The 21865-nt window shown below is 45.3% G+C and overlaps 1 protein-coding gene across 1 annotated transcript in view; it reads right to left on the bottom strand.

Moving 5' to 3' along the window:
• LOC117503839 (anoctamin-1-like) overlaps positions 1-21865 on the bottom strand; it is a 127235-nt gene that overhangs the window by 27966 nt on the left and 77404 nt on the right. The window contains 8 exon segments of the mRNA XM_034163101.1: positions 861-961; positions 1055-1112; positions 1439-1550; positions 2861-2999; positions 3001-3062; positions 3143-3221; positions 13908-13991; positions 16295-16384. Of these exon segments, the coding sequence (XP_034018992.1) occupies positions 861-961; positions 1055-1112; positions 1439-1550; positions 2861-2999; positions 3001-3062; positions 3143-3221; positions 13908-13991; positions 16295-16384 (725 nt within the window).

Here is a 21865-nt window from a genome sequence, read left to right as displayed (position 1 = left end):
TGGGTTTTATTATGTCTGAGTATAATTATGTCAACATGGCACATTTGAGTGTTGATAGGCTATGATGCTAGCCACCCATGACGCTAACATTAGCATTAACGGCATTTGGCAATAACTACAGATGATGCTAATGTTAGCGTCAACTATGGGTAGCCACTTCTTAACTACGTAATAGTACTCATGAGTGTGAAAACAGTCAGGGCTATGTCAATCTGACATTTAGCCCAATTAACTTGATCTTCACCCAGATGACTGACCTTTGACTGGCCTTACCAGGGCAGTTTTTAAATCCACCTAAGTGTGGTTCAGATCTAGTTGAAAATCAAATGCCTTGAGTTTTGCCAAACTGACATTTTTAAGCAGCAATTTTGGAGGTCCACCTTCATTAACATAGTACCAGGATGGATAAAGATCAGCAAAAGGACCTGGAAAGAGCTGGTTAAAAACATGACCCTCACCCCAGTGACTGACCTGTGGCAAATTTGACCTTTCTGGGCAATTTCAGAACACGTCCCCATAAATATGCCAAATTCAATGTAAATCAGAGTAAGAAAAAAATATAATTTTGACTTTTGATCCCAATGACCTTGACCTCTGCCAAAACAAACTCTTAAACGGCCATTCTGGGTTTGACTGTCATCTACATATCAAGATTGGTGGAACCCAGCCTGGGAGGTGTAAGAGAACAAACAGACAGATAAACCAAACATTTGACCTTGGACCCTAATGGCTGTCACCTTTGCAAAAAAAAGCCCCCAAAATCTCCATCTCAGCTTGCAGTCTTTCTGACTGCCTGGGTTGCCATTGGACTCTCTGCTCCCAAATGAAAGCAGTGAGAGAGGTACCTGAGGTCTACTTACGGAATGCCTATCTCAAAGATGTTGTTTTGGATGAGTTGCTTCCCCAACATGATGATGCTGAGCTGAATACACAGCTCAATGAGGCAGCCTCCTGGAGCACACTGAAGAAGACATGGTCCGTTTGTACACTTACTGGTGAATAATTATTGTTTTAATTATTCAGGAAATGAAACAAAAAACAGATGGAGACACACCTCTTCCATCCGATAGCCATTAAAGACATATACATAATTTCCAGGTCGACCCGCAAACCTGTGAAACACAATAAGGACAAGATATTTCACTTGGGTTTCTATTTGTAAGTAAATATAACTGTTTGTTGTTGTTTTTTTGTTCCTAAAAAGCCAGACTTGGCTTAGCATGACCGAAGAAGAGGGTCACCCCTTTGAGTCTGGTCTGCTTGAGGTTTCTTCCTCAAATCATCAGAGGCAGTTTTTCCTTACCACTGTCACCTGCGTGCTTGCTCTAGGGGTTGGCAAAGTTAGACCTTACTTGTGTGAAGCACCTTGAGGCAACTTTGTTGTGATTTGGCACTATATAAATGAAAATAAATTGAAAAATTGAAACTGAAGACTTACCTTCCCTTGAAGAACGCTACATAAAAGATGGGTGCGTATGCATTCATGAACTTCAGCAGGAAGGCTTTCAGAATGAGACGTTCCTCAAAGTTGGTTTCTGTTTTGGGAATCTCTGAAAAAGAGTAAAAAACTTGACTTAGTATTGTTTAATGAGGTCACAGGTTGACCTGCAAAGAGACTGTTTAGGTATTTTGTCAGTTTCTTGCAGTCAAAGTCTTGCTCTTTTAGGTGGTCATCATGTTTTGGAATATGCACTGATGCTTCATGTTGAAGTATCCACCATCCACCAAGCTGTCCTGGGCCCCAAATAGCAGCCACCTAGGCATAGTAGTGATTCATCTCCATCTCCTGAATGTGGTGTCCCCTTGGCCTTGTCCAGATGCTGGGGTTCTCAGCAGAGTCACCTGCATCCTGGATTATCTTTGCAGAAACATGCCACATGGCCATTGGGTTGAGTAGTGAGCATCATCCAACCCTCAGTAAGTAAGCACTCATTGCCCACAGCCATTCCAGCCATAACCAAGGATTATCTGGGGAAATTTAGAACCAAACATCCAATTGTCATCTTCGGTCACTGGTTAGAGTCCAAGCTTCCCTCATATGGGCAGACCAGACCAGCACTCTAAAGAACTGGACTTTCATCTTCCTGCAAAGACATCAGCATCACCATAGGTCTCTTTCCAACACCCTCATGACTCCATAAGCTCTTCCCAGACATCTCTGGACCTCACTGAAGTTGATGCTTTTCCCCAGATACCATAACTTGAAGCAGACAAGAGTCAACAACTCCCCTGGATGGAACGCCATGCAGTCCATCGCAGGTTACTTCCTCAACACAATGGTGTAGTCCACAACTCAAAGTCTTTACGTCTTCCACAACATGCAGCACTCTTTTGGTCAAGTCATTTAATCTATCAAATTAGGGACACCACAGTTCTCAGACTCACCATCGACTAGACAGATGGAGCATTAAAAAAAAAAAAAAAAAGAAGTTTCCTCAAAGCGTCAAAAAAGCTACTAAATGACTAGTTCTCTGATATGTGTCATCATGCGTACTAAAGAGATCTTCCAACGCTCTGACAGATGTCTAAACTGTGGAAGGGGGATGAGATTGTGGGGGGTTGGGGGGGGGGGGGCTGTAGTCCTCAAGGTACACAATCTCCAATCATTCCATTATCCAGCTTCTATTCCTGCCAGTGGCAGATGGAAAGTTGGAAGAATAGACTTGGAAAATTTAGGCACAACTGAGTCAGCTAATCAGAAGCCCTCAGAGCAAACACTTGATAGATTTATTTATTCGGTATATCTCACATTGTTTGTCTGTCTGTACAGTCTGTGAATCTGTTCAGATGCTCCACATTTAAAACACAAAAGGAAGCTGAATAACCGTAAATTGGATTTCCTGAGGAAACAGTTGTTTACCGAGTTCAGTCAGCCACAGAGCCACAGCACCGTAGATTTCATCAAGGATCAAAATAACGACCAGGTTGATGATGACCGCAGTGGCCGTGACTGTGACCCGTACATTGGATTTGGTCTCAGGGTCGGGGCTCATCGCCATTCAGGGCTGACACTGTAATACGGTAGATGATGACTCCCAAAAACTGCAGAAATGTCAGCCCAACTAAGAGCAAAGAAAGACAATAAATCACTCAGTGACAATTGTGTGAAGAACTTCAGAAAGTTAACTCGGTTTGAAGATACAAACCATAAAGAGAACAGAGGACACGTTGATGCAGTATCCAGGAAGACGATCTTTCCAGGTTAGCTTCTCGATGGCAGCCTGACCATAAAGAGAATGAAACAGAGAACGAGTCGAAGTTAAAAGTCCCTTATAGGACGATGACAACCATCTGAACAGGTCCAAAGTAAGTCGATCCCGTGGTCAACAGACTACTATGAAGCTAGCATCTGTCTGAAACATGAGCAAATTTAAAAGGACAAATCAATTATTTCACACTAGCATCAGTTTTTCAGACCCAAAACAAAGCTTCCCTCCTCAGCCACTCCTCCCCAACCCTCCCTCCTCTGCACTGAACAGAAGGAACAACAGCTGGATCCTTTTAACAGGCTGAACGACCCTGTGTGTGGGACACTCCAGACATATGTTGTTTTGGGGGAATTTCTGGAAAGTCTCTAATGTCTGCCATTTTGAAAACAATTCAACAGCATTGTAGCCAGTAGTGAGTACTGCTGTCTCTTCGTGAATCTGGAGAAGGGTAACAGTCTCCCAAGGCAGGACTCACCTACAATAAACATACATATGTAGGAATCTCATGTACTAAACATGCACATGCACACAGATCAGGAATGTAAACACAAGACAGAAAAGCTCAGACAACACACAAACATAGCGAGTGTTGCTTCATCCTAATCACAGGACACCATTTAGCCACTAAATCTTTACATCCAAAACAACTGCTGGCTGGAAAATTGATGTTTAAAATCAAATTTAGAGACATTTAATGTATGGAAGAGTTTTGTGATGTTAAAATCTGATTCACTTGAGTTAATATGTAAACCCGTCTGAATCTCAGCTCTGTGGTTCAACATAGTTCGATCTCCACAAAAACACATGTTGCATTTTTGTCTATGTGGGATCTAAGAGCCAGGTATGAGTGGAACACACACACAGTTACAGGAACAGATGAAAGAGGAGAAATCACACACAGACACACAACCTGGCCACAGGAGGGCCTGTGTGCCAATTATCAGAACAACACCACCATCTAGTGAACAGAGTGGCACGGTGCAACCTTCAACACAAAATGTACTTTCTCAAGTTGAAAGTGGGCACTGACAAACATGCCCAATGTTACGCGGGTGATAGACAATCTTCCACAATTCAGCAGGTAGCAGGCATATGATGTTAATGGTACATACCCAAATCAACATCGAATTCCTTCATCCCTCATTATTCCCTGTTTTAATTTGGTGAGTTACAAGATGATGCCCACATAAGAAAAAAATAATTGAACACAAATATTATTTCTTCAGCCTCTTGGCATAGTTGTAAAAACTCTATTTTGGGAATGCTCCTTTGATAGACCTCTGACTTGCACTGGGCAGGTTTGAGGCAAGGTCCGAAGCGACAGGTATGAGGATCACCACCTCCAACTCTGAGACCATAGTCCTCTATTGAACAAGGGTGGCTTGTCCCCTCTGGAACAGAGGAGAGTTATTGCCCCAAGTGGACAAGTTCAAGTAACCCTGACTCTTGTTCAAGAGTTGGGGTAAGATGGAGACTGACAGATGGTTTGGGGCTGCAGGCATGATGGTACCAGACTGAGCTGAGTCAGAAGGCAAGACTCTCGATTTAGGCTCATATCCTGACCTATAGTCATGAGCTTTGGGCAAGGACCAAAAGAACAAGGTTACAGATACAAGCAGAGAAAATGAGGCTACTCTGTAGGGTATCTGTGCTTACACGCGGGGACAGAAGTTGGAGTATCAAGGAGGGACTCAGAGTAGAGCTTTTTTTTTTTCGCATCAACTGGAGCTAGCTGAGGTGGTTCAGGCATCTGATGAGGATGCTCCCTATTCATCTCCTGAAGAGGGCTTCAAGGCACAGCCAACTGAGAGGAGGCCCCGGGGGAAGACCCAGGACACACTGGAGGGATTTCCCAGTTGGCTTGGGAACACCTAGGAATGTCCCAGGGGGTGTTTGATGACTTGGTCGTGGACAAGAAAATGCAGAATGAGCTGCTTGTTCTGCTGCAACCATGACCCAGACCCAGATGGCAGAAAGTGACTGAATGAACACTTTGATAGAATGATTAATACATGCATCTTTGCAAAGTTCCACAACATGCTTGAAAGACTTAATGTTCATGTTTGTCCTTCACATTTCATAGATTTTTATCTGTGCCACTGCCTCAGACACAGGTTGAAAAACCAGAGGGTTCCACTTATTAAAGGACAAGACCACCTTCAGGGAGAATGTGTGTGTGTGTGTGTGTGTGTGTGTGTGTGTGTGTGTGTGTGTGTGTGTGTGTGTGTGTGTGTGTGTGTGTGTGTGTGTGTGTGTGTGTGTGTGTGTGTGTGTGTGTGTGTGTGTGTGTGTTAAATGGGTCATATGTTATATTTGGCTTGTAACCTCCATTGAGGAAAGTCCAATCAGCCCTCTGTATTGTGACAGCCGTGTTCTAAATCTTTATTTCCTTCCATTGTTCTCGCGCTCTCTCAAATCGTTGACGTCCTTAATAGTTCACCTACTTGTACAAAGTCTGGATTTGTTGTCAGCTTATCTGTAATGAAAACACACACACACAACCTCGATGGAACTCTCCATTGGGTTCAAATAGAGGTAAAACAAAAGGTTGCTACCAATAGGTAATGCGAAACATCAATTTAGTACATCTTCTGTCACTACGTTCGCCCTGCTCAGCATCATGGTCATTGGTTCCAACTCTGGGAAAAGTCAGGACAGCTGATGTAATTCCACAGACAATCCCAAAAAACATTCTGATGAGTGATGATTGTATGGCCAGCATACCAGGTTGCAAAGTTCACTCAAGAATGATGGCTGAAAAATACTCTCGTAGACGATAAGCTTCATTCACTTTCCTTTACTGCATGCAGTGAAGAAGAAGTGTTGTTGCACTGAGCCAAAAAGTGATTATCACAAGTTCTAGTAGGAGAAGTAAGACCAATATAGGACTTGAGACCCATCAGTGACATTACCTATCTCCAGATTCTACGACTTCCCCTGGGTGGGATGCCAGTCCAGTGAAGGTTAGGTCCCCATCCAAGACTGGTACCCATTTGCAGTTGATGTGTCTTGTCCAAGGACACAGACAAATACCATGGTTGGGAATCAAACCCATGTCAACATATTGGTAGACCACAAAGCTTCCTGCCCTGATAAATTTTTGCAAAGTCTCTTTTTATATGCCTTTGACTTTGTGGTAAATATCCCAAAATGATGATTCCATGATGTGTATGTAGAAACTAGAACAAAGAAGACAAAAGACTAAGAGGAGGTGTAGCACTTGGATTGTGAGGAAGTATCAGCTATGATATTTTAGCCATGTAGTGCATTTCTTTATGCATGATCCAGCACATAGGTGCTTTAGTGTTGAGGACCTCAGAAGTTGGAAAACGCCAAGAGAACTCCATCCAGGACCTAGGGCAGATCTGTGGTGTAGTGGATTCAGTGGGACTTGTGTAAACGTGGGTGCAAACTTTTAATATATCTACAGATAAGACCCCTGGTAACCTACCAGCTTGCTGAAAACACGGACCCCTTGACCTTTACACCATCATAGGTTGTTAAAAGAATATGACCCCTTTAAGATACACTGTGAGAGAAAAATACACCACAGAGTATCAAATTATGGACTTGGAAAACCAAAGAGGCAACACTTATAGCTCTGAACCCACAGAAGTGAAGCAAACTAAAATTGCTTGCGTTCTGAGCGTGTCTCGGCACATCGGCGCTTACAGGAGCTCTCGCTGTCCCTCTGTGAGGAACAGAAATGATCTCAGACGGCACAAAATTAATGCAAGTCGAGCGATAAAATGACGAGTCGTGTTGATTCTTGAGCACATTTCGCTGTCTCGGGTATCAAATGTAATAGTTCGAGGGCGCGTTTGTGCTGATGCATGTGATGAACAAGAGTGCCGTGTCGCCATAGTGATGGTCACAATTCTCACCCTGGCTTTCTGCCCAGCGTGCATCACTCCCACTCAGCAGCCCTCCCCTCTTTATTCCCCTCTCCATCCATGTATTTTTCTCTCTGTCAGTAAACTGTGCGTTTGTGTCTAAAATATGCATTTTTGTTTCTCTTCAGCCTTTTCTCCATTTCTTGCTTTGTATTGTTCTTTCTACGTTATGGAAAAAGCAAGACCAGCAGCAATATTTGTATTTTATTTTCTGTGAAAAACAAATATTATATAACAACCTTGGTCTATTTTGGTATGTAGCATGGGCGGATCTAAGGTGGGGCCTGAGAGGGCTGTAAAAACACAAGAATTTCAGAGGCCCTATAACCCCACCATGACAGTGACACTTGCAATTCTAAAATCTTCAATCAATCAATCAATTTTTTTATATAGCGCCAAATCACAACAAACAGTTGCCCCAAGGCGCTTTATATTGTAAGGCAAGGCCATACAATAATTATGTAAAACCCCAACGGTCAAAACGACCCCCTGTGAGCAAGCACTTGGCTACAGTGGGAAGGAAAAACTCCCTTTTAATAGGAAGAAACCTCCAGCAGAACCAGGCTCAGGGAGGGGCAGTCTTCTGCTGGGACTGGTTGGGGCTGAGGGAGAGAACCAGGAAAAAGACATGCTGTGGAGGGGAGCAGAGATCGATCACTAATGATTAAATGCAGAGTGGTGCATACAGAGCAAAAAGAGAAAGAAACAGTGCATCATGGGAACCCCCCAGCAGTCTACGTCTATAGCAGCATAACTAAGGGATGGTTCAGGGTCACCTGATCCAGCCCTAACTATAAGCTTTAGTAAAAAGGAAAGTTTTAAGCCTAATCTTAAAAGTAGAGAGGGTGTCTGTCTCCCTGATCTGAATTGGGAGCTGGTTCCACAGGACAGGAGCCTGAAAGCTGAAGGCTCTGCCTCCCATTCTACTCTTACAAACCCTAGGAACTACAAGTAAGCCTGCAGTCTGAGAGCGAAGCGCTCTATTGGGGTGATATGGTACTACGAGGTCCCTAAGATAAGATGGGACCTGATTATTCAAAACCTTATAAGTAAGAAGAAGAATTTGAAATTCTATTCTAGAATTAACAGGAAGCCAATGAAGAGAGGCCAATATGGGTGAGATATGCTCTCTCCTAGTCCCCGTCAGTACTCTAGCTGCAGCATTTTGAATTAACTGAAGGCTTTTTAGGGAACTTTTAGGACAACCTGATAATAATGAATTACAATAGTCCAGCCTAGAGGAAATAAATGCATGAATTAGTTTTTCAGCATCACTCTGAGACAAGACCTTTCTGATTTTAGAGATATTGCGTAAATGCAAAAAAGAGGTCCTACATATTTGTTTAATATGCGCTTTGAATGACATATCCTGATCAAAAATGACTCCAAGATTTCTCACAGTATTACTAGAGGTCAGGGTAATGCCATCCAGAGTAAGGATCTGGTTAGACACCATGTTTCTAAGATTTGTGGGGCCAAGTACAATAACTTCAGTTTTATCTGAGTTTAAAAGCAGGAAATTAGAGGTCATCCATGTCTTTATGTCTGTAAGACAATCCTGCAGTTTAGCTAATTGGTGTGTGTCCTCTGGCTTCATGGATAGTTTAAGCTGGGTATCATCTGCGTAACAATGAAAATTTAAGCAATACCGTCTACTAATACTGCCTAAGGGAAGCATGTATAAAGTGAATAAAATTGGTCCTACCACAGAACCTTGTGGAACTCCATAATTAACTTTAGTCTGTGAAGAAGATTCCCCATTTACATGAACAAATTGTAATCTATTAGACAAATATGATTCAAACCACCGCAGCGCAGTGCCTTTAATACCTATGGCATGCTCTAATCTCTGTAATAAAATTTTATGGTCAACAGTATCAAAAGCAGCACTGAGGTCTAACAGAACAAGCACAGAGATGAGTCCACTGTCCGAGGCCATAAGAAGATCATTTGTAACCTTCACTAATGCTGTTTCTGTACTATGATGAATTCTAAAACCTGACAAACTCTTCAAATAGACCATTCCTCTGCAGATGATCAGTTAGCTGTTTTACAACTACCCTTTCAAGAATTTTTGAGAGAAAAGGAAGGTTGGAGATTGGCCTATAATTAGCTAAGATAGCTGGGTCAAGTGATGGCTTTTTAAGTAATGGTTTAATTACTGCCACCTTAAAAGCCTGTGGTACATAGCCAACTAACAAAGATAGATTGATCATATTTAAGATCGAAGCATTAAATAATGGTAGGGCTTCCTTGAGCAGCCTGGTAGGAATGGGGTCTAACAAACATGTTGATGGTTTGGATGAAGTAACTAATGAAAATAACTCAGACAGAACAATCGGAGAGAAAGAGTCTAACCAAATACCGGCATCACTGAAAGCAGCCAAAGATAACGATACGTCTTTGGGATGGTTATGAGTAATTTTTTCTCTAATAGTTAAAATTTGTTAGCAAAGAAAGTCATGAAGTCATTACTAGTTAAAGTTAATGGAATACTCAGCTCAATAGAGCTCTGACTCTGTCAGCCTGGCTACAGTGCTGAAAAGAAACCTGGGGTTGTTCTTATTTTCTTCAATTAGTGATGAGTAGAAAGATGTCCTAGCTTTACGGAGGGCTTTTTTATAGAGCAACAGACTCTTTTCCAGGCTAAGTGAAGATCTTCTAAATTAGTGAGACGCCATTTCCTCTCCAACTTACGGGTTATCTGCTTTAAGCTACGAGTTTGTGAGTTATACCACGGAGTCAGGCACTTCTGATTTAAAGCTCTCTTTTTTAGAGGAGCTACAGCATCCAAAGTTGTCTTCAATGAGGATGTAAAACTATTGACGAGATACTCTATCTCACTTACAGAGTTTAGGTAGCTACTCTGCACTGTGTTGGTATATGGCATTAGAGAACATAAAGAAGGAATCATATCCTTAAACCTAGTTACAGCGCTTTCTGAAAGACTTCTAGTGTAATGAAACTTATTCCCCACTGCTGGGTAGTCCATCAGAGTAAATGTAAATGTTATTAAGAAATGATCAGACAGAAGGGAGTTTTCAGGGAATACTGTTAAGTCTTCTATTTCCATACCATAAGTCAGAACAAGATCTAAGATATAATTAAAGTGGTGGGTGGACTCATTTACTTTTTGAGCAAAGCCAATAGAGTCTAATAATAGATTAAATGCAGTGTTGAGGCCGTCATTCTCAGCATCTGTGTGGATGTTAAAATTGCCCACTAAAATTATCTTATCTGAGCTAAGGACTAAGTCAGACAAAAGGTCTGAAAATTCACAGAGAAACTCACAGTAACGACCAGGTGGACGATAGATAATAACAAATAAAACTGGTTTTTGGGACTTCCAATTTGGATGGACAAGACTAAGAGTCAAGCTTTCAAATGAATTAAAGCTCTGTCTGGGTTTTTGATTAATTAATAAGCTGGAATGGAAGATTTCTGCTAATCCTGGGAGCAGGCACCGTCTCTACGGGGATGGGGTAATGAGGGGATGGCAGGGGGAGAGAAGCTGCAGAGAGGTGTGTAAGACTACAACTCTGCTTCCTGGTCCCAACCCTGGATAGTCACGGTTTGGAGGATTTAAGAAAATTGGCCAGATTTCTAGAAATGAGAGCTGCTCCATCCAAAGTGGGATGGATGCCGTCTCTCCTAACAAGACCAGGTTTTCCCCAGAAGCTTTGCCAATTATCTATGAAGCCCACCTCATTTTTTGGACACCACTCAGACAGCCAGCAATTCAAGGAGAACATGCGGCTAAACATGTCACTCCCGGTCTGATTGGGGAGGGGCCCAGAGAAAACTACAGAGTCCGACATTGTTTTTGCAAAGTTACACACCGATTTAATGTTAATTTTAGTGACCTCCGATTGGCGTAACCGGGTGTCTTTACTGCCGACGTGAATTACAATCTTACCAAATTTACGCTTAGCCTTAGCCAGCAGTTTCAAATTTCCTTCAATGTCGCCTGCTCTGGCCCCCGGAAGACAATTGACTATGGTTGCTGGTGTCGCTAACTTCACATTTCGCAAAACAGAGTCGCCAATAACCAGAGTTTGATCCTCGGCGGGTGTGTCGTCGAGTGGGGAAAAATGGTTAGAGATGTGAACGGGTTGGCGGTGTACACGGGGCTTCTGTTTAGGGCTACGCTTCCTCCTCACAGTCACCCAGTCGGCCTGCTTTCCCGGCTGCTCGGGATCTGCCAGGGGGTAACTAACGGCGGCTAAGCTACCTTGGTCCGCACCGACTACAGGGGCCTGGCTAGCTGTAGAATTTTCCACGGTTCGGAGTCGAGTCTCCAATTCGCCCAGCCTGGCCTCCAAAGCTACGAATAAGCTACACTTATTACAAGTACCGTTACTGCTAAAGGAGGCCGAGGAATAACTAAACATTTCACACTCAGAGCAGAAAAGTGCGGGAGAGACAGGAGAAGCCGCCATGCTAAATCGGCTAAGAGCTAGTAGCTACGCTAAGCTAGCGGATTCCTAAAAACACGCAAAGTGAATAATGTGTAAATAATTTAGAGGTGATTCAGCAGAAGGAGTGCTTTAGTTAAGGCACGTAAAGATTACACTGGGAAACAAATCGTAATCTAGATAACTAGATCAATCTAACTGCGCAGATTAAACAGCTAACAGATACAGAAAAACACCGCTGTGCTCCGGAACAGGAAGTGATACAATACCGCAGTGAGAGCCAACCACCAGTAGAGGCCATAAAATCTTATGTTTTCAACCTCAGTTTCTCAACACTATTCCCTGACTGAGCCGGTCCTATAGCACCCCCCTCATTTTCCATAGCATCCATGAGGTATTACAGGGTGACCAAAAAAAAAAAAAAACCCCAGAACCCATAAAAATTGTAATAAATCCTACAAAGGTAAAAGTAATGTTCTTTGTTCCATTCATCTTCCCCAACATGTCTTGGTCAACCAAGGAATAGACATTTTGCCTGGAGACCTATTTTAGCAACAAATCATATCATTTTGGAGCAAAATTTTGAAAGAAAATTACTTTTATGCAAAGCGACCAAGATAGCTGAAACTTTTAGGAATGATCATACACAGACACAAGAAATTTGCTGGACCTTTGTAGGATTATTTTTTTGGGGGGGAGGGGTCCCCCTGCATTTCTGCACTGTGATGAACTGAGCCTCTTCCTGTTGCTCACATAGTGCAATGCTTTTAATTTTTCATTATTCCACTTGATTTTGAATGCAAGTGTGATTAATGGTGAATTGTTTACTAGTCAAACAACTTCATCCAGGAACCTGAGCCTGGTGAAACTAAGAAATAGGACAACACCAGTCCAATGTTTGGAAAGAGTGATGAAAAAGAGCCCCACCTGCAGGAGACCAGTCTCCATCCTGACTGTGTTTACTGTTAGCATGTAGATTTTCTAATGTTTTGCCTTTAAAGTTATTAATTGTTTTTGTGTCCTGTCAGTACAGTAATTGTTGTTGTTGCTCCATCTGTTACATATTGTACACCTGAACTGACATCTACAAAGTAAAAATTTAGCATTTACTAAAAAATGCATATTTGCAAATTTACTAAAAATTCTAACGACTTAATAATCATGCCCCCCCTCCAGCCCACCCTCAAGAAAAAAAAAACCTCTGGAGCCGCCAATGGTGTGCAGTAATTTACAGCAGTGAGTCAACATGCAGGTCAGTGGAACTGAAGACAGACAGACAGACAGACAGACATTATTAAAGCTATTAAATTACACCTGTGGAAACATTGATGAACTTAACGTAGATTGTAGATAATGATAACTCCTTTGTGCAGGAAAGTGTGACGACAACTCCTGATTAACTGTCTTTAGCAGCTGTCTGTCTTTCAGTGGCTTCTGAAACATGCCATTAACTACCAGCAGGTCATCATACGGTTCAATCACTATCATTGCTCGCACAAAGCAGCGAATGTTCTTTTCTTGCTGCTCTGGAGCAACAATTTGCACCTGCTGGTCTTTCCCAACACCCTGCCTTGTTCAGATTAGACAAAAATAACAGCTTTGTTTTCTGCCTGCTGAACATTGCACAGTGTCAAACTCAGAGCATATATATATATATATATATATATATATATATATATATAAAATTTAGGTAAAGACACAAGTTTCCTAAACTACCTCGATGACCAACTTTAATAACCTCTAATAGTCCACGAAACATCATCCTCCAACGGACAATTGCAACCAGTGTTGCCCTGGAGGACAGAGGTCATTGTGGTCAAAGGCAAAATTTTATGTTTTTCACCCCAATTTGCACCAAATGTGGAGCACATAAGAAGGTGGGTTCCAGAATTGGCTAGTTAGGTCAAATTTGCCAAAGGCCAGTCAATCGGATAAAGGTCATGCCTGCCTGTCTGCTCCTCACAGGTCCTTTAGCTGATTTCTACCAAATTTGGTACATCAGTGAAGGTTGACCCCCAAACTGCACTTTGACAAAAGCTCAAGATCTTTGATTATCAATCTGATTTGGACCAAATGTGGCACACGCTTAGATGGACACCAGAATTTCCCTGGTGAGGTCCATCACATGGCAGCTATTGCAGTGAAGGTCGAGATCTTTGGGGTCAAATTTCCATCGCTATGACTGTGACTGAAGTCCATTCCAATTCATCTAATTTAGATCCTTGTGAAATAGAAAATATACACTGTGTTTTGTTCAATAAATACCTGAAAGGTTGAGATTGTAGCAGCCAGAGGAAGGGACAGGTAGAGGAGGACATCAGCCTGCAGTCAAAGAAGAGAAAAGGAGCAGAGGAGAAGGAGGGAAAGGAGAGGAGAGGGTGCAGGATTACCGGTATTCCTGCAGCCATGGCAGACAGGAGTTTATGTCACCATCTGTCCTTCCCTGTCACTGTCCCTTCCTCCTGTTTGTCTGGCTGCAGCACAGATTACACAGATTATGCAAAAACACACACATAACCTTTGGTTGTTTAAATATGAAACATAATTAATTGCTTTTCCAGTTTGAACAACCACATTTTGTAGGTCTGGTTGACATAACCAGATTAAGTAAATGGAGTATTTCATTTTTTAAAGTGTGGTGTTTGATACCCAAACAGAGGATGTGATGGAGTTACAGCCAAAGTTTTATCCTCCAACATCACAAACTGGCAAAAGGTCCATATGGGGCCATATGAACCACTGGTGTGTATAACTGTCCATCTGTGAGTCTATGGGTAGAAGACGTTAGTACTATATAGAGCCTGAGGCCCAATGATGCCGATGCCTATCTTTGGATTCTGTATCGTCAAGCGGGTGAGAGTCTCCGACTCTCCCTGGATGGGATGCCAGTCTGACACAGTTTACTACTTCCCCAACCAAGACCAGTACCCAATTACAGCTGGGTCGACTGAGACGGTGTAGATTAAGAGTCTTGTCCAAGGACATAGACAGGTAGCATGAGTGGGATTCAAATTCAGGTCTACATATTGGCAGGCCAGCTCCTGATCCACTCAGCTACCTGCTCTATGCAGTGTATGAGTAGATTTGGTATGATGTTGGCATTGAACCCTGGCCACCAATTTTATGACCACAAATCTGAATTTTTAGTTTTCTTGTGTTGCAGATTGCTCTGCATTGTGTTGTCATTTTGATTCCTTCCACTCACTCCCCTCGGGACACAAACTCACAATCTGCAGCATGGGAGGTGAACGCTCTGATCAGCTGGTCTCTGACCTGCAAGGCCAGAGAATCCTTTAGCTGTCGAAAGAGTAGAGCCTACGAACTACCATACGCACAGCGACACAGCAATGTTGGCATTGAACCCTGCCACCAATTTTATGACTGCAAACTTGAATTTTTCAGTTTTCTGGCATTCCATGTTGTAGATTTCCTTCACGTTTGGTGTGATGATTATATCCTTAATGATGTACATCATAATATAATTTTAAAAGTCTCCGCTGTGGACCTGTATGTCCATAAAGTGTCAATTTTGATTGAGACCTTTGTTGCCCCCTACTGTTTTGATAAAGATTATGACCTTGAGCATCCCTTACAGATGATACATAGTATATGAATTACATCTGAATAAACAGCGTATCGCATATTGCCTCATCTATGACAATTCAAGTTAGTGGCTGTTGGTTGTCATAAATGAAATACTCCTATGAGTGTCTTTTGTCTTTTTATTTGTGTGAATGTGATTTTTCTTCAAAGAAAATACTATGGGAACTACAACCACTATCTTTGCACCCCCCCCAGGACTAAACCAAACCAACTTTTTTAGGTTCCTTAGATGACCCCAAAACACAATCAGGATGTTCCCAAAAAATAAAAACTGGCCTCAAGCCAGTTATCCAAGATGGCGTCCAAAATAGGATTTTTTTCACTTAAACACCAATTATTTCTGTCATTATTAAGTCTATTGTTTGTTCCTACTATGCATTTTAATGATAAGGGTCTATAGGCAGCCATTTTGGACACCATTTTGAATTTTAAACCCATGAATGAATTTAGTTTAGGCACAAATGAGTTTGCTGTGACCTGCAATGGTCTTCCCATTGAATCTCTGTGATATTTAAGTTGTTTATATGTTGTGTAAAAGTGTTTTAGTGGAAAAACCCTATTTTGGTGGCCATCTTGGATAACAGGCTTGAGGCCATTTTTTATTTTTGGGAGCATCCTGATTGTGTTTTGGGGTCATCTAAGGAAACTAAAACAGTTGGTTTGGTTTAGTCCTGGGGGGCGGGGTGGGGTGGGAGGGTGCAAAGGTAGTGGTCGTAGCTCCCCTAGTAAAATCAGCATAAGGTGTATCTTGGCACTGTCCCGGTATCTATCAACACACCTCTAAGATCTTTTTTTTCCCCTATTGACGGTGTTAATTTTTGAATCTTAAAAAAAAATGTGACACTGGTTTGTGGCAGGAATCCGTCTGACATCGTGCTAAGTCTATGTGGGACAACACCACTGTGACTGCCCCAATTTACACAGGAAACCCAGATCGTTCTCAATCATAAGAACACCACACTAATGTCACTTCAAGCGCTGGAAACCAAACAATCAGGATCTGCTTCACCAAGACATCCAATTCAAACTGTAACGACTTCACAGGAGCTTCATGATCCCTTGATTATAGAGGAGTTTAAATTGGAAACATCCGCTCGCTCATAGTATTTAATTGCGAGACGCGACATGGATACTGTGAGAGAATGTCAGTCATAAAGTCTAAATTCATTCCTACCTCATTATTTTTCTTCTTTTTCTTCTTAGTTTTCTGCTTCCTCTGTTTCTTTTGAAGGAGACTGTTCTCATATTTTGGCCTTGGGTGTTCCTGAAGCAGGAAACACAGGATAGTAGTTCGGTCATTTCATTTCTAAGCATATTTAAAACAGCAAAAGTTGACCAAAGTGTTGTACAGCTCAAAGAAAATGACACAGACCACACAAGCAGCCGACACACAGCTTTCAAATGTCAAATACACACGTGGGCATGTGAAATATCACATTGGAATCTCCCACAGCTGTTGAAGGACCTAGGAAGGCTGAATGGACCGATGGTCTTGCAAGTTGACAGCTGGGTCGGTTCTCAAAAGTGGTGCCCAAGGGCCACACCCAGAGACCCACAAATTAGGTATTGGTTAGCTACTTTTCATTTGCATATCAATTACTTTACACTTAAGTATTCCATTAATTATAGAACGAGGTGGTTCTCAGGGATCATAATTTGGTGACTGGAAAATAGCCAACGATATCCGTCATCATGATTATTTACAGATATCCACAGCACAGATCCTAGTTTCATATTAGTGAAACGGGGCGGGTCCAGTAGTCCTAGGGTCCACTAGTCCTAGGTGCTGACCTCTTTATATTATCTGATGGTGTATATTACAACCCCAAACTATTTACAAAAATAAAACATATTCTGCTGACATACACCATTAATCACCTTTAACTGTACTGTTGTATATAAATCAGTTGAATTGAAAATCAACAAATAATGTTAATTCACAATAATTTAATTTTTTTTTTTATGTCACACTTTTGCAGCTGACACGAACAGACTCAACAAGCACATCAGGAAAACTGGCTCTGTCCTGGGGGTTGAGCTGGAGTCAGTGGTGTAGTTATCAGAGAGGAGGCTGTTGAGGAAACAATCACACACTATAATTCCCCCCCCCCCCCCCCCCCCTCTGCAGGATGAATACATAACAAGCAGAATGTTGTGTGGGCCGCTGAAGAGGAGGTACTGCTGGCCCACCACCAGAGGGTGTCCTGCCTGAAGTGCGGGCTTCAGGCACGTGAAGGCGCCGGAGCACCGGGAGTGGCAGCTGTCACTCATCTACAACACCAGCTGTCACTCATCATCATCATCCACACCTCCATAAGAGCCGGGCAGCATCTTCACCTCACTGCCGAGAAATCGTCTACCGTTAAGTAAACGTCTCAGCCTTTGGTTTATACAATAGTAACGTTTTTACTTCTGTACTTACTGACATAATTCTGAGTTTGCAGACTGTTAATTGTTACTGCAGGATCTGTACAAACTCCGTGATTGAGAGGTGGAGGTGCTTTCCACCTTTGTGTTGAACTGTTTGCTGGGTGTTCATACACCCATCATCACCTGTCTGTTCTTCCTGCCAGCAGTACCTGATCTGACAGCCGGAGGCAGTGGCCACCTGGGGACCCAGTGCTTGGCGGCTCCAGGATTGCTTCAGGTCCCGTGGAGTGGAAGGCGTGGAAGCCAGGTGGAAGCGCGCACTCCAAGCGCTGCTGCAGCGCCTCCTCCAGCTGACCGAGCACAAAATACAGACGTTCCAGTGGTGATTCAACGAACCCCCCCCCCCCCCCCCCCCATCCCCTGAAGCATAGATAAGCCCACCGGAACCGTACGGGGGTTGTGTCGAGACGTGCGCGGACTTCTTAATGCAGTGCTCACTCGTCTTTGCACAACGTCCCGTCATGTACGCGTCAGATGCCAGCAGGGTGGCGTATGTCATCAATTTGCTTCGAGGACAGGCACGCGCCTGGGCTACGGCGCTCTGGGAGCAAAACTCACAGCAACTAACAACATATACTGGGTTTGTGAGGGAGTTTAAACAAGTGTTTTATCATCCCAATACAGGCGAGACCGCTTTGACTGTGCTGCTGTCTATGAGACAGGGACGTCGGAGTGCAGCCGAGTACGCTGTCGACTTCCGCATCGCGGCTGCGAGGTCCGGCTGGAATAACGTTGCACTCCGCGCCGCCTTCGTAAACGGACTGTCTCCGGTCCTGAAGGAGCACCTGCTGGCTAAGGATGAGCTGCGGGATTTTGACGGGCTTATTGATCTGGTTAGACGGTTAGACAACCAGTTAGAAGAAAACCGTCGGGAGCGGGGCGAAGGGCGTGGCCGGGCACAAGCGGTCCCTCTTCCTTCCGGGTCCGAAAAGGTGCCGCCGTCTCCACGCTCCACAGTCAGAGAGCCCCGTGGAACCACAGCTCCCCCTGCTGACGAAGCTATGGACAACGAGCAGGGCCAAAGTAAAATCACATGACAGACAACGGAGGCTGGCTCGCGGGGAGTGTTTTTTCTGTGGCTCTGATGAGCACATACAAAGAAACTGCCCCAAACGGTTAAACTTCAACGCCTGCCCTTAGAGACTGGGTTAAGGGTGGGTCATAACATCCACGCGGGAAAAGCCCGTAGATCAGCACGCATCCCAGTAACGATCCTTTGTGGGGACCTTACCCTTCACGCCCCAGCACTGGTGGACACGGGGTCTGAAGGGAATCTGCTGGACAGCAGATGGGCTAGGGAGGTAGGGCTCCCCCTAGTGGCACTACCTTCCCCACTGAAGGTACGGGCACTAGATGGCACCCTTCTCCCATTAATCACACATCAGACACAACCAGTGACATTGGTGGTGTCTGGAAATCACAGGGAGGAGATTGTGTTTTATGTAACACCTTCTACCTCCCGAGTGATTTTGGGGTTTCCATGGATATTAAAGCACAATCCCCGGATTGATTGGCCGTCTGGGGTAGTGATGCAGTGGAGCGACACCTGCCACCGGGAATGTTTAGGATCTTCGGTTCCACCCGGTGTGACAGCTAATGAGGAGGTTAAAGTCCCCCCCAATCTGTCAGCGGTGCCTGAGGAGTACCATGATCTTGCTGACGTTTTCAGCAAAGATCTGGCACTCACTCTTCCCCCGCACCGTCCGTACGATTGTGCCATTGATTTGATCCCAGGTGCTGAGTACCCGTCCAGCAGGCTGTACAACCTCTCTCGTCCTGAGCGCGAATCAATAGAGACCTACATCCGGGACTCCTTAGCTGCCGGGTTGATCCAGAACTCCACCTCCCTGATGGGTGCAGGTTTCTTTTTTGTGGGCAAAAAAGACGGCGGACTCCGTCCATGCATTGACTACAGGGGACTGAACGAAGTCAAGGATCGTAATCGATACCCGCTGCTTCTGTTAGATTGTGTGTTCACGCCCCTGCATGGAGCCCAAATTTTTTCCAAATTGGATCTTAGAAATGCGTACCACCTGGTTTGGATCCGGAAGGGAGACGAGTGGAAGACGGCATTCAACACCCCGTTAGGTCACTTTGAGTACCTGGTCATGCCGTTCGGCCTCACCAATGCGCCCGCGACGTTCCAGGCATTGGTTAATGACGTCTTGTGGGACTTCCTGCACCGGTTCGTCTTCGTATACCTGGACGACATCCTCATCTTCTCCCCGGATCCTGAGACCCATGTCCAGCATGTACGTCAGGTCCTGCAGCGGTTGTTGGAGAACCGGCTGTTTGTGAAGGGCGAGAAGTGCGAGTTCCACCGTACTTCTTTGTCCTTCCTGGGGTTCATCATCTCCTCCCAACTCCATCGCACCCGATCCAGCCAAGGTTGCGGCGGTGAGGGATTGGCCCCAACCGACGAGCCGTAGGAAGCTGCAACAGTTCCTCGGCTTTGCTAATTTCTACTGGAAGTTTATTAAGGGTTATAGCCAGGTAGTTGGCCCCCTGATGGCCCTGACCTCCACTAAAGTCCCCTTCACCTGGTCGGATCGGTGCGAAGCCGCGTTTAGGGAGTTGAAACGTCGGTTCTTGTCTGCACCCATTCTGGTGCAGCCCAATCCCAATCGCCAGTTTGTTGTTGAAGTGGATGCCTCTGACTCAGGGATAGGAGCCGTGCTGTCCCAGAGCGGGGAGTCCGACAAGGTTCTCCATCTATGTGCCTATTTTTCCCGCAGGTTGACCCCGGCGGAGCGGAACTATGACGTCGGCAATCGGGAACTTCTTGCAGTGAAAGAGGCTCTTGAGGAGTGGAGACACCTGTTGGAGGGAGCTGCGGTACCATTTACGGTTTTCACGGACCATCGGAACCTGGAGTACATTCGGACCACCAAGCGTCTGAACCCCAGGCAAGCCCGCTGGTCACTGTTGGGCGATTTGACTTCCGGATTATCTACCATCCCGGGACTAAGAACCAGCGATCTGACGCCCTGTCCCGGGTCCATGAAGAGGAGGTCAAGGTCGAGCTGTCAGATCCACCGGAACCTATCATCCCCGAGTCCACTATCGTGGCAGCCCTCACCTGGGACGTGGAGAAGACCGTCCGGGAGGCCCTGACATGGAACCCAGACCCGGGGACCGGCCCTAGGAACAAACTCTACGTCCCACCAGAAGCCAGAGCTGCTGTCCTGGACTTCTGTCATGGGTCCAAGCTCTCCTGTCACCCAGGGGTGCGAAGGACCGTGGCAGTGGTCAGGCAGCGCTTCTGGTGGGCGTCCATGGAAGCCGATGTCTGGGAGTATGTCCAGGCCTGCACCACCTGTGCCAGGGGAAAGGCAGACCACCAACGGGCGCAGTGTCTCCTCCAACTGTTACCTGTGCCCCACCGCCCCTGGTCCCACATCGGCCTGGACTTCGTCACGGGCCTCCCGCCGTCCCAGGGCATGACCACCATCCTCACGATAGTGGACCGGTTCTCCAAGGCGGCCCACTTCATGGCCCTCCCGAAGCTCCCGACGGCCCAGGAGACTGCAGACCTCCTGGTCCACCACGTCGTGCGTCTGCATGGGATTCCATCCAATGTCGTCTCTGACCGTGGTCCCCAGTTCTCCTCGCAGGTCTGGAGGAGTTTCTGTAGAGAGCTGGGGGCCTCCATGAGCCTCTCGTCCGGGTACCATCCCCAGACCAACGGACAGGTAGAACGGCCAACCAGGAGTTGGAACAGGCCCGTCGCTGTGTGACCTCGGCGCACCCGATGGCCTGGAGCAACCATCTGGCCTGGATCGAGTACGCACACAACAGTCAAGTCTCGTCTGCCACCGGCCTCTCCCCGTTTGAGGTGTGTTTGGGGTACCAGCCCCCATTGTTCCGGCTAGTGGAGGGAGAGGTCGGGGTGCCCTCGGTCCAGGCCCATCTGAGGCGGTGCCATTGGGTGTGGCGCTCTGCCCGGACGAGGGCCAAGGCCCATGCAGACCGCCGGCAGTGCCCGGCCCCTGCATACCAGCCCGGGCAGGAGATTTGGCTGTCTACAAAGGACATCCCATTACAGGTGGAGTCCCACAAGCTGAAGGATCGGTACATTGGCCCTTTCCCCATCGTCAAGGTCCTCAGTCCTGCCGCGGTGAAGCTGAGGCCACCAGCTTCACTGCGGATCCATCCTGTATTCCATGTCTCCCGGGTCAAGCCTCACTACACCTCTTCCCTCTGTGCCCCCGGACCGGCGCCGCCTCCTGCCCAGATCATCGACGGGGAGCCTGCGTGGACAGTTCACCGGCTCCTGGACGTCCGTCGTAAGGGCCCGGGATTCCAGTATCTGGTG

The sequence above is a fragment of the Thalassophryne amazonica genome, chromosome 22 (genome assembly GCF_902500255.1).
Source record: "Thalassophryne amazonica chromosome 22, fThaAma1.1, whole genome shotgun sequence".
NCBI classification, from domain to species: Eukaryota; Metazoa; Chordata; class Actinopteri; order Batrachoidiformes; family Batrachoididae; genus Thalassophryne; species Thalassophryne amazonica.
The sequence above is the reverse complement of the archived record's forward strand: the minus strand, read 5'-3'. Positions and strand labels throughout refer to the sequence as shown.